Here is a 19,522-nt window from a genome sequence, read left to right on the forward strand (position 1 = left end):
CAGCCATAAAATTAAAAGACTCTTGATCCATGGAAGAAAAGCTATGACCAACCTAGACAGCTTATTAAAAAGCAGAGACATTACTTTGCCGACAAAGGTCTGTCTAGTCAAAGCTATGGTTTTTCCAGTAGTCATGCATGGATGTGAGAGTTGGACCATTAAGAAGGCTGAGTGCCAAAGACTTAATGCTTTTGAACTGTGGTGTTGGAGAAGACTCTTGAGAGTCCCTTGGACTGCAAGGAGATCCAACCAGTCAATCCTAAAGAGAATCAGTCCTGAATATTCATTGGAAGGACTGATGCTGAAACTTAAACTCCAATACTTTGGCCACCTGATGCAAAAAGCTGACTCATTAGAAATGATCCTGATGCTGAGAAAGATTGAAGGCAGGAGAAGAGGACAACAGAGGATGAGATGGTTGGATGGCATCACCGACTCAATGGGCATGAGTTTAAGCAAGCTCTGGGAGGTGGTAAAGGACAGGGAAGCCTGGCATGCTGCAGTCCATGGGGCTGCAAAGAGTTGGACATGACTAAGAGGCTGAACAACAAAGAAGATAGGTACTAGTTCTACAGGGAAGCAAATGTATTCTTCTTGTATTAGTTTCTCAAGGCAATCCTGCTGGGGGGGTCTCATCTGGGGAACATTCAGTGATGGGAGCTACAGGGAAAGATGCCACACAGAGTCCCCTTAAAACTCAAGGGCACATCATTGTGCCCTTGTCCAATCTAATTTAAGACATTCTTAAACTCAAATGTGAAGCTTTCTGCCTTCCCAGCTTGAGTGGAAGCACAAATGGAATGCTTACCCTTTAGACACTTTTGTTGAGACTAGATCACAGGCAGTTTGCTGTAGCCTTTTCAGTGGGGACTGTGGAGGACCAGCAGTGTGATGAAGTAGTTGAAAGCAGATTCCTTTTCTAGACCACCAAAAATTAACCACCACAACCAAGCTGCAGGTGGGCAGCTGTTCCACTCCTCATCCATGGACCCTCCCACTCCCCACGGAGTTAGGCCCCAGGGGTAAATATGTATACAACTTCTCATTGAAAGTTATTTCCAGTATATAAAGGATTAAGTATGCACCTCTGCAATCACAAAAGAGTATAGTCTTGGGGCCTATGAGTTGGGATCATCTGTGTGGATTTGCAGAGACTGAGACTGGGATAGCCCTGGGGGACAAAGCATGCTCACCCAGTGCTGCTCACTGTTGATGATGTTTTACAACGTGAGTTTTGTCATGTGGGGTGGCTGGGTCCCAAGCAGAGGAAGACTAGTGCCTATGATAAAGAGTGACTTTCTCAACCGCTCTCCAGAATCTGTGTCTCAGAGCCTGCCCTCTCACTGATCAGCACAGTCAACCTAGAAGTCCCTACAAAGATTGGCTATATACCTGATTTTAGGATATAATACAATGTTTAAAATTAAGTTTAAATTTTAGCAGGTTCCTTTCTGTTTCCCCTCATTCACTATTCTTTTGACCTAAATGGAACTTTCTTTTCACCCCCAAAGACCTTCCCAACCGAGAATGATCCATATTCATTCAAACAGAGTGAGTCAAATCGTTCTCAATTTTTCGATGATTCATTGATAGGAAGCAAATAGGAAAGTTAAAAAGACTTTTCAATATCTTCACAATGAGAAATACTACATAGAATATGAAAACCTTGCTCAGAATTCCTAACACTCCTTGTTCGATTTGTCATTCAGTGGGCTGGGAGACATCGCTTGTTGCTCTCAACAAGTCCAGGAACTCTCTCCTGGTGCTACTCAGGATAGGTAAGTCAGTTTCATGTAATAGTGAACTAAATTTATACTTGACATCTCTTCAAAGGGTCAAAATATTGAACACCATAAAATGCTGTTGGGTTTGACCTCACTTATTTTAAACTGCTATCCTGATGATTTGGAACACCTTCTAGATCACCTGGATGCATATGTACTACCAGAATGAAAAGAACCAGTATACACCAAGGATCACATAGAACGAGAAGGAGCTGTACTAGGCTATCAATATATGCAAGTAATACCTCCCCATATTTATCCTGTAGAGTGCCATTTAACATTATTAAATTTTGTATGCAAATACGTTTGGAAAGGAGAGTTCCATTTAATTTAACACAGCCCTCCTTGAGGAGAACAACACGAACAATTTTCCCCAGCACAAATTGGCTCCAGGTACGGCATGAAAGTGTATTCTGCTGTTCAGGTTTCTGGAGACATATTCTAGAGACATATCCCTAAAAGCAGAGAAAAAAAATTGATGTCAAAAAGCTATCTAATTAAAGCCTAATATTGGAGCAGATCATGCATTAATTGCATTTGGAAAAGTGAAAATCAATGAGGAACATCTCCATCTCACAAATCAGAAGCTGATTTGTGAAAGGACACATTTGTGCTCAGTGGGCTGAGCAGCCTGGTGACAGCCTGCACTTGGGCAGCCAACAATATATTTATATCTGCTAAAAACATCTCTTACTTCTGGGTGCACAAACCAAAATACTTGAAAATGAAACAAGTGTGATGTATACATGTGGAAATCATTCAAGTAATTAAGAATTGGGTACAATTTGAAATAGTATAACTTAGAATAAGGAACTTGTGGAAAATTCCAGCAAAGGTGCCGTGGAGGCTTAAAGTACAACTCCTTTGGTTGGGTCAGTTTCTCCTTGGCCATTATTAGGAGGGGAGGAACCTGGAAATACACTTACCTCCAGATGATCCCTCTGGAAACCTGCCTAAAAGAGCGACACGTAGATCTGAAAATAAACAGACCGAGGCTGATTAGGATAGAAAAGTTTCCAGGAGCTGATCTGTGGCATTTCTATCTAACAAGCACACTGAACACTACCATGTTTCTTATCAAAAGTCAACCTGGAGCCATTGTGTGATCTGCCCAGGAAGAGCCAAGTCACCCACCTATTTCCCATTGAAGAGCATACTGTTTTCATGACACTGATGATGGACTTTTCAACTTGGAACTCCTCAGCAGCCATGCAAGTTGCTGCCACCCAGGCAAAACTTGCTATTTTCTTGAGTTCGTTTGTTAGCGTTGCTGTGTGCATGTGTATATCTGTATGTGTGCATATGTGTATGATATGTCTTTGAAGGGGTCCACAAGGTACAGGCTGGGAATTCTTGAGGAGGAGGCTATTGAACTGGGTGTCACTCAACTTGAAAGATCCAGAGACACCAACTGTCCACTGGAGGAAAGGGGACAGCAAGCCCCCAGCTCAGTTCCATCTTAGGTTTGATTGCATTTGAAGCAAATGTAGAAGAGCCAGGGCTTTCTGAGGCCCCCACCGCCTCTTCAGCAATAAAAGGTGGAAATGAAGGTTATCCTAGCAGAAGAGAAGGCCAAGAAATGGGATGAAATAACAAGGGAGAAAACCAAGAAACAAATGACAAGGTTCTGTAGGAATACTGGAATCCTCAGCAAGGCAGTCCATGGTCAATTTGTAGACAAAAAGTTTAGCCTTTGAAAAAGAGTCACCTCAGACTTGGTAAACTTGAGTCTGAAGCCATTTGAAACTTTTCTTTTGTGGGGGTGGGGGGCACTCCACATGGCTTGTTGGATCTCAGTTCACCCCAGGGATTCAACACAGGCCACAGCAGTAAAAGCCTGAAATCCTAACAACTAGTCTACCAGGGAACTTCTGCAATTCAAGATTTTTCAACAATTTCTAAATGTTTCTTCAGTAGATAATTGAAAGTGACCTGAGTATGGGGGGTGTGGGGAGAATTCATATTCAGTTACAGTAAACCATGAGATTGCTATTTCCTAGTACCATCTGAGTACATAGTATTTTTCCCTTCTTAAGAAAATATCCCAATCTTCCAAGAATAAACATTCAACTTCAAAAATCCTTAGGGTAAGTTAGTACTTTTTAGATCTACCAGCTCAGATGACTTGTCATATTGCTGTTGATATATATATGACTGGTGAATACTCACTCAAATACATATATGTGTTTGTGAACTGATGCATTAAGGCTCTGGAGGAGAAACAATGTGCTAGTATGGTAGGATGAATATATATACATATAGAATGAAATGTAATACTGAAAATTCCATTTAAGAAAAAATAAGGAAATTCCTTGGTGGTCCAATGGTTAGGACTCCATGCTTCCACTGCAGAGGGTACAGGTTTGATCCCTAGGCTTGGAACTAAGTTCCCACAGGCCATGAAGCGTGGCCCCCAAATTAAAATAAAAAGAGAAAATATCTAGAGGCATGAGGAAGATTAGAAGAAGAACAAGTGGAAAAAGACACCCCAAATTTCTTCAAGTTGATGCACCATATATTTGCAATGTTTCTCTTAAAAAATTTTTTTTAGTACTATTAAAGTTCAGTCCTCTGAATTTCCAACATTTCTTAGATTCATGGGCACTTGAAAAGTATTTGCAGTATCTGGAATGCTTGTGTATTGTGCAAGACTTTCTCTGGTTTCAAACATTATTGTCTGGACCTGGAAGTAAAATGGAGCATCCTTTTGATGGCACTAATGGGATCCTCCTTGCAAATACTGATGCCATTATGTACAACGACTGCTGCAAGAATAAATTCATATAGGAACAAAAGACTGACATGAACACAAAATCTACATACCTCAAGTCTCAGCTTCCAAAGAAATAGCCAAGATCACTATGAGAAGCAACCTCTGAAGCAGGGAGTGCAGATGAGGTGCTATGCCCTTTTGTGAGTAGTTATTTTTTTCCACCTCACGAATCTAATGGCTTAGAACCTAGTGGTCATTACTAGCGATTGGGCAATGGAGATCACAGGTCTCTGGGGGAGCAGAGTGACTGCCAGATTTGACACTAAATCTGTTTGCGGGGTACATTCCAGTGTGAATGACATGAATCAAAGACTGAAGGATAAAGCTATCTGCTAAATGTTGCATTAGTGATCCATCTTGCAACTACTTTGGAACGCGATCATGGGTGGCAATTTTTTTAAAGACATAGCCACATGGGTAATTTCCTGTGTAGAAGGAATGGCATGACTATAACAAATAGATAAACTATAAAAGTTATTTTCTGTTTGGCATTCAGACTTGTGCATGTCACAGGACCTTCAAAACATCCATGGGGTTGCTTTGTAGAAGAAACCAGCTTAAGGGTATGTCTGCAGTTTGCCAAACACAGAGTAGGAGAGCATTAGTCATTTCTTTGCCGTCTTCAAAATGGCAATGGAGGCTTCACTGGCTAAAGGACAAGAGGCTGTCCTGCTGCATACTGGTTAGGATAAAAGTTCACATTCCTGCTGCTATTCTTTATTCCAGCAAGAACCTGCTGTAGAACTTGTTGCTGTACATAAGCAAGAAGACATAGAAGTTATAAACACATATGCACATACAATCAGAGCCTTAGAATACATAAAACAAAAACTAACACAATGAAAGGGAAGAATATACCATTCATCAATAATGGTTGGAGACTTTGATACAACACTTTCAATAATGGTTAAAACAATTGCAAAGAATAATGAGGATATAGAAGATTTCAAAAGCACTAGAAACTGACTAGATCTAACACACAACTCTAGATGTCACTTAACAGGAGCAGAACACATATTATACTCAAGACTGCATATAAAATTCTATAGGATAGATCATGTTATGCAATAAAAGGAGTCACAGAAAATTTAAAGGGATTGAAATCAAATAAAACATAACATCCCATGCAATGAAATAAAATTAGAAATCAACAACAGAAATACATTTGAAAAATATATAAATATGTGGACATAAAATAGCAGCATCTTAACCATACAATGGGGCAAAGAAGACATCACATGGGAAATCAGAAAATACTTCTGAGATAAATGAAAACAAAAATGCAAAAGTTGTCAAGGATGTAGGCAACAGTGTTGGACCAGAGAAAATTGTGGATTTATAGAAGACATTTATAGACCCAAAGAAGAATCTTGACTGGTCAGTTCTCACGTCTAGGAAAAGGGCAGATTGAGGAGCTTTTGGACTTTTTCCTCAAGCTAGAAATTATAACAAATATTTTCTTTCTCTTTGGATTAAGCGCAAGTGGTAAACAATCTGCCTGGCAGTGCAGGAGACGCAAGAGATGTGGGTTCGAACCCTGAGTCGAGAAGGTCCCTGGAGAAGGAAACGGCAACCCACTCCAGTATTTCTTGCCTGGAAGATTCCATGGTGAGAGGAGACTGGTGGGCGATAGCCCATGGGGTAGCAGAGAGTCAGACCAAACTGAGCACACACGTGTTCATTTTGCTGCAAAGTAAGCTACCCATTGTTATCAGAAAGTTGCTAACTCTGACTTGGGGCAAGGGTTAAGAGCACCTTTCTATTGATCAACTCCAAGCTCATGAAGCTTCTCCTTGAATCCTGCTCATTTTTAGATGAAATGAAACATACGGGTTCTTTCCAAGGGAGAGACAGCCATTGTGGACTTGGAGACTCAGTGAGGAAAGCCCGAGTTCCCTGCTTCTTTACAAACAGGTATGTGATTTCAGTTTTGCTAAGATGAGGCTGCCGTCTCTGGCTCTTGGGCAAAAACCAAGAACCCTGTCCCATGAGTCAGGGCCTGACTTCTAAGGCATGAACTGGAAAGCAGGCTCCAAAACCACCTGATGGAGAAGGAAGTTTGTTTTTTATTTTTAAGAAGTGCTCAGATCTTCACAAAAGGTGTAAAAGTTTTCTGAAATAGGGACTGGGGTGCTGGTGCTTCCTCCAACAGGCAAGTCAGGTGGATGGCATCTATGCTTGGTCAATCCTACAGAAACTCTGGAGTACATGGCAATCATTCCACTAAGCCCCAAAGCACTCCTAGGGAGACACAGAGTCCACTTCAGAGAAACGCTAACCTTGTTCATCAAAGAACCCCATACTCCCGGCATCAAGATCAAGGGTCTCCCCTCATAGGTGTGGATAACAAAGAGGAAACAATTCAGGTGACGACAAGTTATTTTTTCTTTTTATCATATCTTAGCTAATATTAGAACACCTCAAGTTTCCTTCGAATTTGCAAATTAACTGACTCTAATATGGTTTATATTAATATTGTGGAAATAGATCACTTTTGCAGGTTGAAGTGGGAAAGATGGTAATACCTGATTTTAATGTTTTAAATAAATGACTGGGAACTATTGTGAGGTTGCCCTTTTTTCCCAATCTAAAGTCTTTCCTCATTTGGCTCACCTATATACTTACAGAATTTCCTTTTCTTCTTTATCTCATTACCTTTGATTTGTCATTTCCAGTTTCTGGTGGAACCCAACAATCTACAACCACAGGTTATTGTTTTGTATCCCTTCATACAAGTGGCACTAGTGGTAAAGAACTCGCTTGCCAATGCAGGAGACGTAAGAGATGCAGGTTCGATCCCTGGGTCAAGAAGATTCCCTGGAGGAGGGCATGGCAACCCACTCCAGTATTCTTGCCTGGAGAATCCCATGGACAGAGGAGCCTGGTGAGCTACAGTCCATAGGGTCGCACAGAATTGGACATGACTTAGTCAACTGAGCACTCATACATACTGGATATGCTTCTACATTCACTCTAATTTATTGTAGTTATTTTTTGACCCATTTTTGAATGATTATTTCACAGCCAGAACAAAATTTTGCAAATGCTGCTGCTGGTCAAAATAGAAGTATATCCCAAACAGAAGGTATATCATATTTAAAAAAAAAAAAAAATTCTTCCCTTGTTTGATGATCACGTGCATGTACACACATGCACCCACACACCAAAGCTCACTTTTCAGCTGGGGCCCCTGAGAGTCAGGAGGGTACAGTCACCACCCCTGGAAGCTTGTGGAGTCAGGCAAAGGCCTGTGCAGTAGATGCCAACTGGAAATGAAGGGGCATTTGTCCCTGCTCCTGGGCCCTGACTGGACCCTTCTGTGCCCCTGGAGAAACTCTAGACTCCTCACCTGGCTGTGGCAGCAGTTCTTGTCAACACTACACTAAACCAGCCTCCACTGCTGCCTTCTCTCCCTGAGGCCTGGAAGCTTCCTTCCCCAAGGTGCTGGTTGGAGCCCCATGAGGCCTCAGAGCCACCATTCACTTGGATGTCATAGCTCAAAAGGGGCACCAGTGTGGCCCCCTCCCTAGCGCCATGGAGATTCTGTTCCAGAGGCTTTGTAATACCTCTTCATCAGGATCTTTTTTTTTCAATTAAATTTTATTGGAGCACAGTTGATTTAACTCGGACAGATTTTAACAGGTTTGTACTTTCAAAATTCAGGGTTCAAGGACACATGCCTCTTTGATTTTAGAAGGGCTCTGCTTTTCATGTGAAAATTAACCCACCATTCTTTCTAACAACATCTCTTATTGGAAAAAAAAAATGAAATGAACAAAAATTAAAATTTTACCTTGCCAGCACCTACTAAAGTGAGTCTTGCAAGCGTTAATATTTTCAGTTTATGTTGATGCATTTCCATCCATATCTCTAAAGTGCTGGCAAACACAGCAAGTGCCAATATTACCAGGTCTGTGGTAGAAGATGCATGTATAGAAGCTGTACCCAAGTTCCCCAGTCAGAAACAGTGACCCCTGGGGTCAACACTAAGCTGACTCACTTCTGGTCTGGCTCCTTCTTCAGAAGAGCTCAGAGCAGGAGGGCTCATCAGAGAAACAGGAATGTGATTCAATTACCATCCAAATGAGCATGCTTGACTTTTCTGTTTTAAATTTCAAGATGAGACTTTCAGAAACCAAAGGTATTAAGCTGATGATTTTCATTTACTCCTTGATGTCTCACACATCTCACAGTTTTTCTTTCTATCTAATGACTTCTAAAAAACCACCCTCCTTTTTCTTCCATCTGAGGATTCTGGGACATCCCTGAGATTAGACAGAAGATTTGCCAGTTGGCAACTTGGGCTGATGATTTTCTTGCATAGACAGGGCAAGCATAGTGGAAGAGAGAGAAGAAACAAAACCAGCCCCCTGGCCAATAAAGGCCCAAGATCAAAGCCCAGCTCAAACTTGAGCATCTACAAAATCCCCTACAGACAGGAAGTCACTACCAAGTGAGCTGGGTGAGAAAGCATCCTTCCAGCCGCCCCTGGAGGAAAGTCTCATCTGTTCTTCAGTCTCCCCTCTTTCATAAGATATTTTTTTAATTTTAATGTAGACCATATTTAAAGTCTTCATTGAATTTGTTATAATATTGCTTCTCCTTTTTATTTTTTGGCCACAAGGCACATGGAATCTTATTTCCCCAACCAGGGATCAAACCCACATCCCCTGCATTGCAAAGTGAAGTTTTAACCACTGGACCACCAGGGAAGTTCCTCAGCCCTTTCCTTTGGACAATATCAGCAGGTTGAAGGCAAGTGGCATCCAATGTTGAACTTTCTAAGGCTTCTCATGATCTTCTTGTCTCATTCACAGTCACCCTTTGTCCTGCCCATGGCATGCTTCCCTCACATGTGAGGCCACATCAAAGAAAGAAGCATTTGTCACAGCAGGGGATGTGCTAGGTCCAGACATTTATGAGTGAAGAGTGACCAAGACATAGTTCCTTCCCCTGAAAAAAATAGTCTACCAGGTGAGCAGAACACATACATCGTTTCAATGCCAGGCCATAAGTTGCTGAACTCCGGAACGCCTAGGAGACTGTAGGGTCACATAGAAGGACCTTTAACCCAGAAGAGGAGTCAAAAGAAGGTAATTGAGAACAAAATTCAAGCACCAGAGAAGGGGCTCCTAGGCTGAGCTGTATAGCACAAGTAGGGGACATCATAAGAAAAACTATGGGAGAAGAGAAAAGCAGGAACAAAAACAATTGGCCAGCAAGGTGTGTTCAAGGGAACTAGAGGTGAACAGAAGCTGCAGAGCGGGTGGTAGAGGAACTGAGGGAGAAGAATTCGAAGACTCAAGGAAAGCCAGGCTGTGGAGAGGATTCTGGAAGGACAGAATTTTGTGAGTTTGGTCACAAGGAGTCACTGAGAGGTTTTGCATGAGGAAGTGAGATGGTCAAATAGATCCTTATAGCAGGAATCTGGAAAATAAATCTGGGGGTTCAGCCGGTGGTTAAGAACACTGGGACAAGGAGACCTGTCAATCAGTTATTATAGTATTTATGGCTAAGAGGGAATGAAAAGTGATTCAAGAACCCCTAGGGGTGGGGTTATTTATGAGGTAAAATGAATAGGACTTTTTAAGTGATTAAACGGAAAATGGAAGAGATGGAGGACACAAAAGGAACTCCTGGGTGAGTGACTCAGTGTATGATGGCCCAAGAAATAACATAGAGAAGGTAGATGGAAGTTGATTTTGAGGGAAATAAGAGCATCAGGCAGGTTGTGTTGGAATTTCCCAGGGACCATCCCAGTGGACATGACTGGTAGTACAGGGATATGAGTGTGGGGCTTGAAGGGAGGTCATAGTTACCAAAATAAATGTGTGAGTCATCTATACCTAAGAGGGGGATAAATAAGGGCATGCAATTCAATGACTCACACAGGAATGACGAGAGGGGAAAGAAAAATCTCTGGAAAACCTCCTCAGTGAAGTAGATGGCTCTCCATTCCTCTGGCATCAAACAGAATGTTCAGGGCCACTTTTCTCCCATCACCAATTTTAGTGGGACTTTTTCGTCTGTTCAGAACTCCCCAGGCACCAGATCTTTCTGACAATGCAAAAATATTTTTGCATCAATGGTGTAAGAGACTAAAAGCATTAACCCTCCTTGTGAAATTTAGACTCTAAGGGACTATGGATTGTCGAGTATTTTAACACCATGGAATGAACCACCAAGAATAAAACATCAGGTTTAAACAGAGATTATTGAAGCCAAGATGGGCAGCAAGGGGTACATTCCCTCTCCTCTCCATTCTTGCCCAGTCCTTTTATTCCAATCATCTTCTTCCAGGATTCTGGTCTCATTCAGTGGATGCTACACATTTCACCCTGAAGAATGGCAGCAAGGCCTATCTGTGTGAAGTGTCTGTAACACAAGCAAATTATTCCTGTGCTAATTTGGGTCTCCTCTGGTAAGCACAGCCTTGTTGCTAAAATAAGCTAATACAGTTTCTATATTTTTCTCCTTCTTACTAAAGATTTCAGGAGAGTGGGGTTATGTGGCAGAGGCTATTATTTTTCATCCAATTTCATTCTCTTCTCTTTAGGCTCATGGTTAAGCAACACTTTCCACTTCCCCGGGGCAATGGTCATCGGACTAGTTTCTCTCCAGTGAAGAGTGCCTGCCACTCCTACATGCAGACCATCTAGGCTGTGGACAGGCTTCTTCTGCCCTGCCTCTTCCCCCTACAGGTAGAGCCTGGGCATGGATGCCACTCAGACGCCACCATGAAGATGGGGTCTTAGTGCTACTATGTGTGTATGTTTTTTTCCTTCTTTGATGTCTACACAAACATGCTCAGTCCCCAGCAAGAGAAACTAAAATCTCATTTGAAGGTTGAACTCCACTTCAAGTTTGGGGTTATGAGGTGATGGGCATGCCTCACAGCCACACATCCAACATACACAATCCGACAGGGGAGAAAGAACAGAAAACCAGAGTGGGTGGGAAACATTAGTAGTCACTACATCATCATACATGTAAACTTTGGCTTTATTCACTCATGTAATTTTTAACATTGGGACACTATAAGTAACAGTGTTTGTTGAATGAATGATTAAATAAATGAATGAATGTGCAGCTGAATAGGAACAGCAAGTAGTGGAATGAAGATTTGCTCAGCTACTCAAGCTGCCCCTGTTCTTTCGGAGAATCACACTGACCCTTTGCTTAGTGGCCATTTCTCTGCTCTTTGATAGAATCTTCCTGATCTATTGTCCTCTGTGGCTATATTTTGGAATGGCATTAATGAAAATGCCCCCATATTAGCCCACTTTTTTGTTGATATTTCTCAGTTCTGAGGGCTTTCTTAGAAACTAAATATTCATAAACAATGGTTCTAGCTCCTCCTTTAGAAATGTTTTATGTTTTATACAAATAGAACTGTGTAGGCTAGTATTCAAAGTCAGAAATCTTATTGGGTCATTCCTTTAAATTGGAATCCTGGAGAAGAATTTCTTTCTTTCTTTCTTTCTTTTTTTGTGGCCACACCATGCAGCATGTGGGACCTTAGTTCTCCAATCAGAGATTGAACCCAAGACGCCTGCACTGGAAGCGTGGAGTCTTAATCACTGGATCACCAGGGAAGTTCCCTGCTAGAGAATATCTGTCTCTCAGGAAATAGGACAGGTATGCTTTCCACCCCTGAAGTCCTCCGTTTAGTGATCTTCATCTTTGCACTGCCTCAGAACAATCTGAAACAATGACAATGGAAGAAGGCTCCTCTGGCACCAGATAGCAACCACACAATATGAGTAATCCTCCTCTTTGTTTTGTAGGAAGCATATAACAGGAAGAGCTTGGTAATGAAGTGAAAATAACTTTGCCCCATATTCTAATAACTTCTGATATGGCTTTTCTACCTTTCTGATTTACTTTGCCTACCTTTTGATCCAGGCAGAGAATAAACTTTACTAACCCCACAAAGGTCCAGACTATCCAGTTCTCAACTTCTTTTAATGTTTATTTTATATATTGGAGTATAGTTGATTAACAATGTTGTGCTTGTTTCAGGTGGACAGCAAGGTGATTCAGTTATACCTATACATGTGTTTATTCTTTTTCAAGTTCTTTTCCCATTTAAGTTATTATGGAATATTGGGCCAAGCTCCCTGTGCAATACAGTAGGACCTTGCATAAAGTACAAGTTATCTGAAAGCCAAGGAGCATTCTGTTGTGAGAATGAAAGCCCACACCAAAGCATGGTGAAGTCAGCTTTTTTTGTATATGCTTAATGGCCTGAGTGTGTAGTCTTTCAGAACCCGGGTTACTGTATCATGTATTAACAAAGCAATTATATTTTCAATTTGGAAAGTTTTCAGAACAATTCTTCCCAATTGGCCATTTTGACAGTAAAAGCTACAAGTGTGGCCCCATCCAGCATGGGAAACTGCACTGTCTCAATCCTTGATAGATGGAGTTACTTAGTTCTTGTCTCTTGAACATTGAAGATTGTCAACCGAAATACAATTTTCATTTTAGTTTATCTGCTATTAAGCTGCTCTTTTTGATTCTAGCCAAGTCAACAGTTTCAGCTGCTGAAATTTTCCCACAGAATAATGTTATAATTAGTTGGATAATTGGAAGTTGTGTTCCTGACCAAGGACTCATCAGCAAATAAATCATAGATATGACCAACAATATGTCATACAAGCAAGATACAACAACCAGAAACCTTCAGAATCATTTGAATTAGTAAAATTATGATCTCAGACCCATAAAATGGGCAGGAATTTACAAATAACATAAAATACAGGCCTAATGTGTCATAAATTTGGCCAATCTGAAACTAATAGAAAGATAGCTATTACAAACATTGAATTAAGACTTTTGTAGGATAATGTGTATGGCTTGGGTCTTCTAGGAAACAAAAGCAATGTGTCACAGCAAGTTTAACTGATGCATTCTTTATTCCTCAATAAATTCTGCTGCTGTAAATATGTCAAATAAAAGCCAATATTGTTTCTTGAAATGCAAGACCTTGGGGAAGACTGTTTAGGACAAAACACCAACAGATCTTAAATTTAAATTGTTGATATGTCCATCTATCTCCATATAAAATTAGCTGACTCCCGAGGTGCATAAGTGTGTGCATATGCATGTGTACCCTCCCCACATCCATCACACAAACACATACACACGCCCTCCCTCCTCCCTAATTCCTTTAGTGTCCATCTCTAAACACTGAAATGTGAGAAACAACATCAAGAAAGCTCATTTTCATGGTTCCTTCACTCTAGCAGTTCTTAGTTAACATGAATTCTCTTGATGTTGACTATATCTGGACACATTTTTTGGTTGGCAAAACTGGATGGTTCTATTGGTGTCTAGTTGGTAGAAACCAGGGACACTGCCAAATATCCCACCACATAAGGGCAGTCCCCTACGACAAGGACTTATCTGGCTCTAAATGTCAGTGTAGCCAAAGTTGAAAGACCCTGCTTTACAAATATTCATATTGTAGAAAACAGGTAGATTGAGCCAGTCAGCTTACTTGGATAATTTATGACCTTCTGTCGTATTGCTCAGCAGAAAGTGCCACTCATCAGTAGCCTTCTCACAATAAACCTGCAAAGAAAGCAGGAAACTTGATTATCTTGTTCATCTTAGTGATCTCAGCTTGGCACATTAAGGTGGTTTAATGAATATTTGTTAAGTAAAGGAGTAAATGGATAGAGAAGAAAGGAAGAATGGGAAAAAAAGGAAGTGGATGGTGTTAGGGCCAAAGTTGGCTTGATTTTGGTGAACTTACTTCCTTTTCTTTTACTGTCTTCCAGAAAATCAGTAGGCACAGGTTAATCTAATATTTATTGTTTACTAATTACTGCCATTAGTGGCTTATGGTATTTAACTGATTGTGTTAATAGTCATAAAAGATCTGTTACTGACAATCACTATACACTGGTTTTTACTGTTGTTGTTTAGTTGTTCAGTTGTGTCTGACTCTTTGCAATCCCATGGACTGTAGCCTGCCGGTCCCCTCTGCCCATGAGATTTCTCAGGCAAGAATACTGGAGTGGATTGCCATGTCCTTCTCCAGGGAATCTTCCTGACCCAGGGATCGAATCCGTCTCCAGCATTGGCAGGAGGATTCTTTACCGCTGAGCCACGAGGAACCCACTGGTTCTTGTAGCAACTCACAAATTGGATTTTTAAATATTGACATTGACTTTCAACAGTATTCAAAATTTAGATTATTTTCAAAAGAGCAATAAAAAACCTAGGACTTCATTCAAGTTCTTTGCAGGTTGCTTTGCATTGTTTTCCTTTGTTTGTTGGTTATCTTCTTCGGTCTTCTGGTCTCTCCCCAGCCCTAAGCAATATCCTAGGGCAAAATCATTACTCTGGCTACTTTGCTGCCTGTCTACAGGAAAAATGGAAAGTTATGCCTGCCAGCCATGGTCACAGGGAAGGGGCTGGAAAGGGCAGGGAGGTATAATGATATATATTAATAAAGCTTGGGCTTATTTTAACATCTATTACCATAATTTTTTCTTTCTTCTTTCCCTAAATCACAATCCTATGTCAGTGTGGTCTCTGTTACAAGAAAACAACCAAAGGCTAATAAACAAAAGCCTACAAGTTTCTCTATAAAGGCATTTTGACTTTGTTCAGGGTCTACCACAGTTTCTATGTGTAAAAGTCAATCATAAAATAAAGGCTAAAGTAGTGAATGTATTTTGTATGCCATCTGCTCTACTGGGTACTGGACCCAGACAGATAAAGGATGCTTTTTGTGAAGGGAAACATGTACTACCATAAATAATGAAGCACTGATCCATAGTTGAAAGAGCAAATGAGCAAAATTACAAGGCGATACATACAGCAAACTCTGATCAGATTGGTCAAATTCACCAAAAGAATGTCATTCATCAAACAGAACACTAAAACTCTTGATCAGCATTAGGCACACAGGTAGGCATTCTTACTTCCCATGCTTTCTAAATGCCCTTATATCTGCTCTTAGTTTGCATTCCAACAACACTTTAAAAACATGAATCAACTGTGAAGTTCATATCTCATTATGAAAATGGTCCAAATTTTTACAGGCATCTATAGGCAGGCAGATCAATGTCTGTTAAACCCAACACATGATAAGTTAACTCTTTTTCTGTAGGTAGAAAATACCAACCTAAGTTTACAATTCTTGCTACCCTCCCATAAAATTTCATTCTTCTCAGACTGGGCATTTTGCCATCTTTCTCATATTTTGACCTAACATCCATCATCCTTGGTCTTAATCTTCTGTCTACAGCTGGAGATACATTTCTGTATCTTAAGCCCATGATTACTTCCTGTCTCAGACACTTCATCTACTCAATGGGCCCTTCACAGGCCTTGGAAGAGCACATTCCATGTTGACTATACACAAAAACCCCAAAACAACAACCAACAGAAATCGAAACACTTTAAATCCAGACTAATACAGATGGAATAGGTTGAAACTTCCCAATTCTGGAGACTCCCCCTCTTGTCACCAACTTCCAACAAGGAAACTGAAAAGTGAGTTAGGCCCTTGAAACCTGACTTAAAGAGGCAGTTGGTAATGTGAGCATGTCCCAGGAAGACACCCTGGGGTGGACCCCTGTCTAACCAGGTTGCTGTTTTTAGACTCAGACACGTTGGCTCTAAAAGCCGCCACTCCGTAGGAATTTCGTACAGACGAAGTCACTCTTCTGAAAACCTCCCTGATAAAGGCACTAGATGAGTCCAAACTACCTCATAACCTTGGAGCCAGCCTGTCTGGAAGGTGCCAAAATAATCAGACAAGTGGGTTCATCAAAATCTTTCATGAAATATCTGGAAGCAGGTAAAAAGGAGAAAACAGAATTCTAGATGAAGTTATGCAGAAAGTCAAGCCAGGCAAAGGAGACCGTGAGTGCCAGAGGACTGGATGCTTCAGGATAACTCTCCCTCCTGCACGCCGCCCCCCCGGGATATGGTGGGAGAGATCAGCAGCTCACACCTCCGCTGTCTTCATGTTCCATTGCACCTAGTGACTGGCTCTGACTGTCATAAAATAAAACAGCACTCAGCAAGTGCACATTGGCCCATGGCCCGTGAGCAGAAGCTGAGGGAACCTGGGGTGACATGCAGCTGCCCTGTGGGGTAGTAAGTCAGAGAGGCAGGTGGAGGGACACCCTGTTTGTCCAAGTCACACTTGGAAACCAATCCGAGTGTCCAATGGCCTTTCTCCCAAGTGATCTATGGCTTTCCAGACCTCAGGCCACCCTTGGCAGAGCTCTAGCCCAGGTGACCTGAGGAGGAACTGCTGATTTTGGAAAAGGCTGAGGCTATATTTCTGCCACAACAAAAGATTGGGTCTCTACTCTCTTTTACTTAATAAAATTTTTATTACTCTGCTTGCAATATATGTTCATTTTAGAAAAAGCACCTGAGAATAAAGAAAAATTAAAAAATAAGTGACCACCCAGAGATAGTTTTGGGGTATTTTAGGCTATCTCACGGAGAAGGCAATGGCACCCCACTCCAGTACTCTTGCCTGGAAAATCCCATGGATGGAGGAGCCTGGTAGGCTGCAGTCCATGGGGTCGCTAAGAGTCGGACACGACTGAGCAACTTCACTTTCACTTTTCACTTTCATGCATTGGAGAAGGAAATGGCAACCCACTCCAGTGTTCTTGCCTGGAGAATCCCAGGGACGGCGGAGCCTGGTGGGCTGCCGTCTATGCGGTTGCACAGAGTCGGACACGACTGATGTGACTTAGCAGCAGCAGCAGGCTATCCCATTCCAAAGATTTTCTTCTGCATATGATATACCAGTGTATATTCTCCAAAAGTGGAACCATACTATCCAGGGTCTTTTTTTTTAAATGTAAATAGACCATAACCACAGAAAAGTGTACTCCTCAATAAAATCACTATTATCTTGTAAATTCTTCCTTCTTTAGTAATTCATTGTGGTTTCTGCAGCTACAAAGAATTCACTGGGTTTTAACAGTCACTTGGCATTTAATTGTAAGGATCTTCCGACATTTACCTAACCAACTTCTGGTCCATATTTTTAAAATGACTTTCCCATTTTTCTATTAGATTGATTGGATTGTGATTTTTTTTCCTTACTCATTTATATATGTATCTTACCAAAAAAATAAAGTTACTTTTCAGCATTTTGAAAATATAAAGTAATGAAACTAGACTTCTATTTACTAGTGTTAGGAATTAAAAGTAAGAATTGACTCTCCCTCCTAAGACAAATCAATTAGCAAACTTTCCTTGCTTTACTCTTTCACTTGTGGTGAGGATAATGGTAGACTTTTGTCTCAGATTATAGCTATAAAATGCAGAGTGTCTCAGGTATTGTTCACACACCCTCTCATCTCTACACAATTCAGAGTCAAAGATCCCATCCAGAAATAACACTGTGGTGAAGTGAATGGGCTGTGATGTTAAACAAATCTGGATTCAAGCTCTCTGGGCAACCAGTTGTGAAATTGGCAATACAATGTGCTTCATCTCAGTTTCAGTTGTTTCAGCTGTGAAATGGGAAGAGTAATAACGCCAGCTTCACAGGGTCTTTTGCAAGCATTAGATGAGGCAACACACATAAAAATAATAAAAGCTATATGACAGCTTCACTTAGGCACTGTTTTACAGGCTTAACTCCTGACACGGAATGACAACTTAATAAGTGGTGGCTATATTACATTAGGATTATTACACCTGTTCTTCACAGGCTGTAACAATTAGAATGAGAAATTCTGAGCCCAAGGAAGTAAGAGATAGATTTTAAGCACCACCTGCTATAGAACTTTGTCTCAGTGATGTTGATTTCTGTCTGAGAGTACAACACAGAACATGCTAGTAGGAGACCAGGTCAGGGTGCAGAGATTGCAGTTCTGAGCTGAGAACGAATCTAATCATCAGGGTTCTCAGGAAGGAGCCCAGAAGCCAGGAAAGTTCAGGATCACACATCAGAAAACCAAGTCCCCCCTCTTACAAGTCTACACACACACATACACACACATACACATACACACGCACACACACACACACACACACACACACACACTCATAGTTAGGTCAAATATTTCTCCTGATGAATAAATCCTTACTTCCAACAAAGAGAATATTTAATAACTGTATTCCTATTAGAAGTTCCTTTTATAACTGAACTTCTGAATTCACCATTTTAAAGGACTGAAGTTGAAAATGATGAAATTATCACACAGAAAAGACTGATCTACGATTTGAAGCACAGAATGCTCAGTGAAATAAGTTAGGCATAGAGAAACAAATACTGTATGATCTCATTTCTATGTGGAATATTTAAAAAAAAAAGGCTCATAGAAAATTAGTAGATTGCCAGGGGTTGGGGCATCGGGAGAATGGGGAGAGGTTGGTCAAAGGATAAAAACTTCCAGTTATAAGACAAGGAGTTGGGGATCTAATATCTAGCAAGGTGACTAGGTTACTAATATTTGTATCATATGCTTGGAAGTTGCTAAGAGAGTAGATCTTATATGTTCTAACCACAAAAAAAAAATTGTAATTACATGAACTGATGGATGTGCTAACTAAACTTAATGTGGCAGTTATTTCACAATTTATATGTGCAACAAATCAAGTTGTACACCTTAAACTTACAGAATGTTATATGTCCATTATATTTTAATAAAGCTGGAAAACACCAAAATAAAGCTAACTCATACAGATCTAAAACTTATTTCTACCCTTTTTCTTCCTTCCTGTTATGTTGAGCTTTATTTTTAACACATGATAGGAAGTTATGTTTAATTAAATTTTGAAATTTTTGTTCTTAGATACCATTCCATGGACAGAAAGGACTCCCTTAAAAAAAAAAAAAAAGCAAAGTCTCATTTTTGCTTTCAAATGAGTAAACTTAGACTGAAACTTACCCCTTTCTTGCTAGAAGCTAGAAAAAAAAAAATGCCAACAAACCATAGTATCTAAATATCTGGCAGAGTTCCTAAGA

At 40.7% G+C, this 19,522-nt stretch overlaps 1 protein-coding gene across 1 annotated transcript in view; it reads right to left on the minus strand.

Annotated features, from left to right (window-relative positions):
* Positions 1–2,092: 2,092 nt before the first annotated feature.
* LOC145524679 (uncharacterized) overlaps positions 2,093–19,522 on the minus strand; it is a 29,747-nt gene continuing 12,317 nt past the window's right edge. The window contains exons 4-6 of the mRNA XM_081537422.1: positions 14,060–14,133; positions 2,711–2,758; positions 2,093–2,239 (exon numbers count right to left, since the gene is read on the minus strand). Of these exons, the coding sequence (XP_081393548.1) occupies positions 2,110–2,239; positions 2,711–2,758; positions 14,060–14,133 (252 nt within the window). The 3' untranslated portion in view covers positions 2,093–2,109. The remainder of the gene's footprint in view (positions 2,240–2,710; positions 2,759–14,059; positions 14,134–19,522) is intronic.

This window comes from Giraffa tippelskirchi, chromosome 10 (assembly GCF_054371585.1).
Source record: "Giraffa tippelskirchi isolate mGirTip1 chromosome 10, T2T-mGirTip1v1.2.pri, whole genome shotgun sequence".
NCBI lineage: Eukaryota > Metazoa > Chordata > Mammalia > Artiodactyla > Giraffidae > Giraffa > Giraffa tippelskirchi.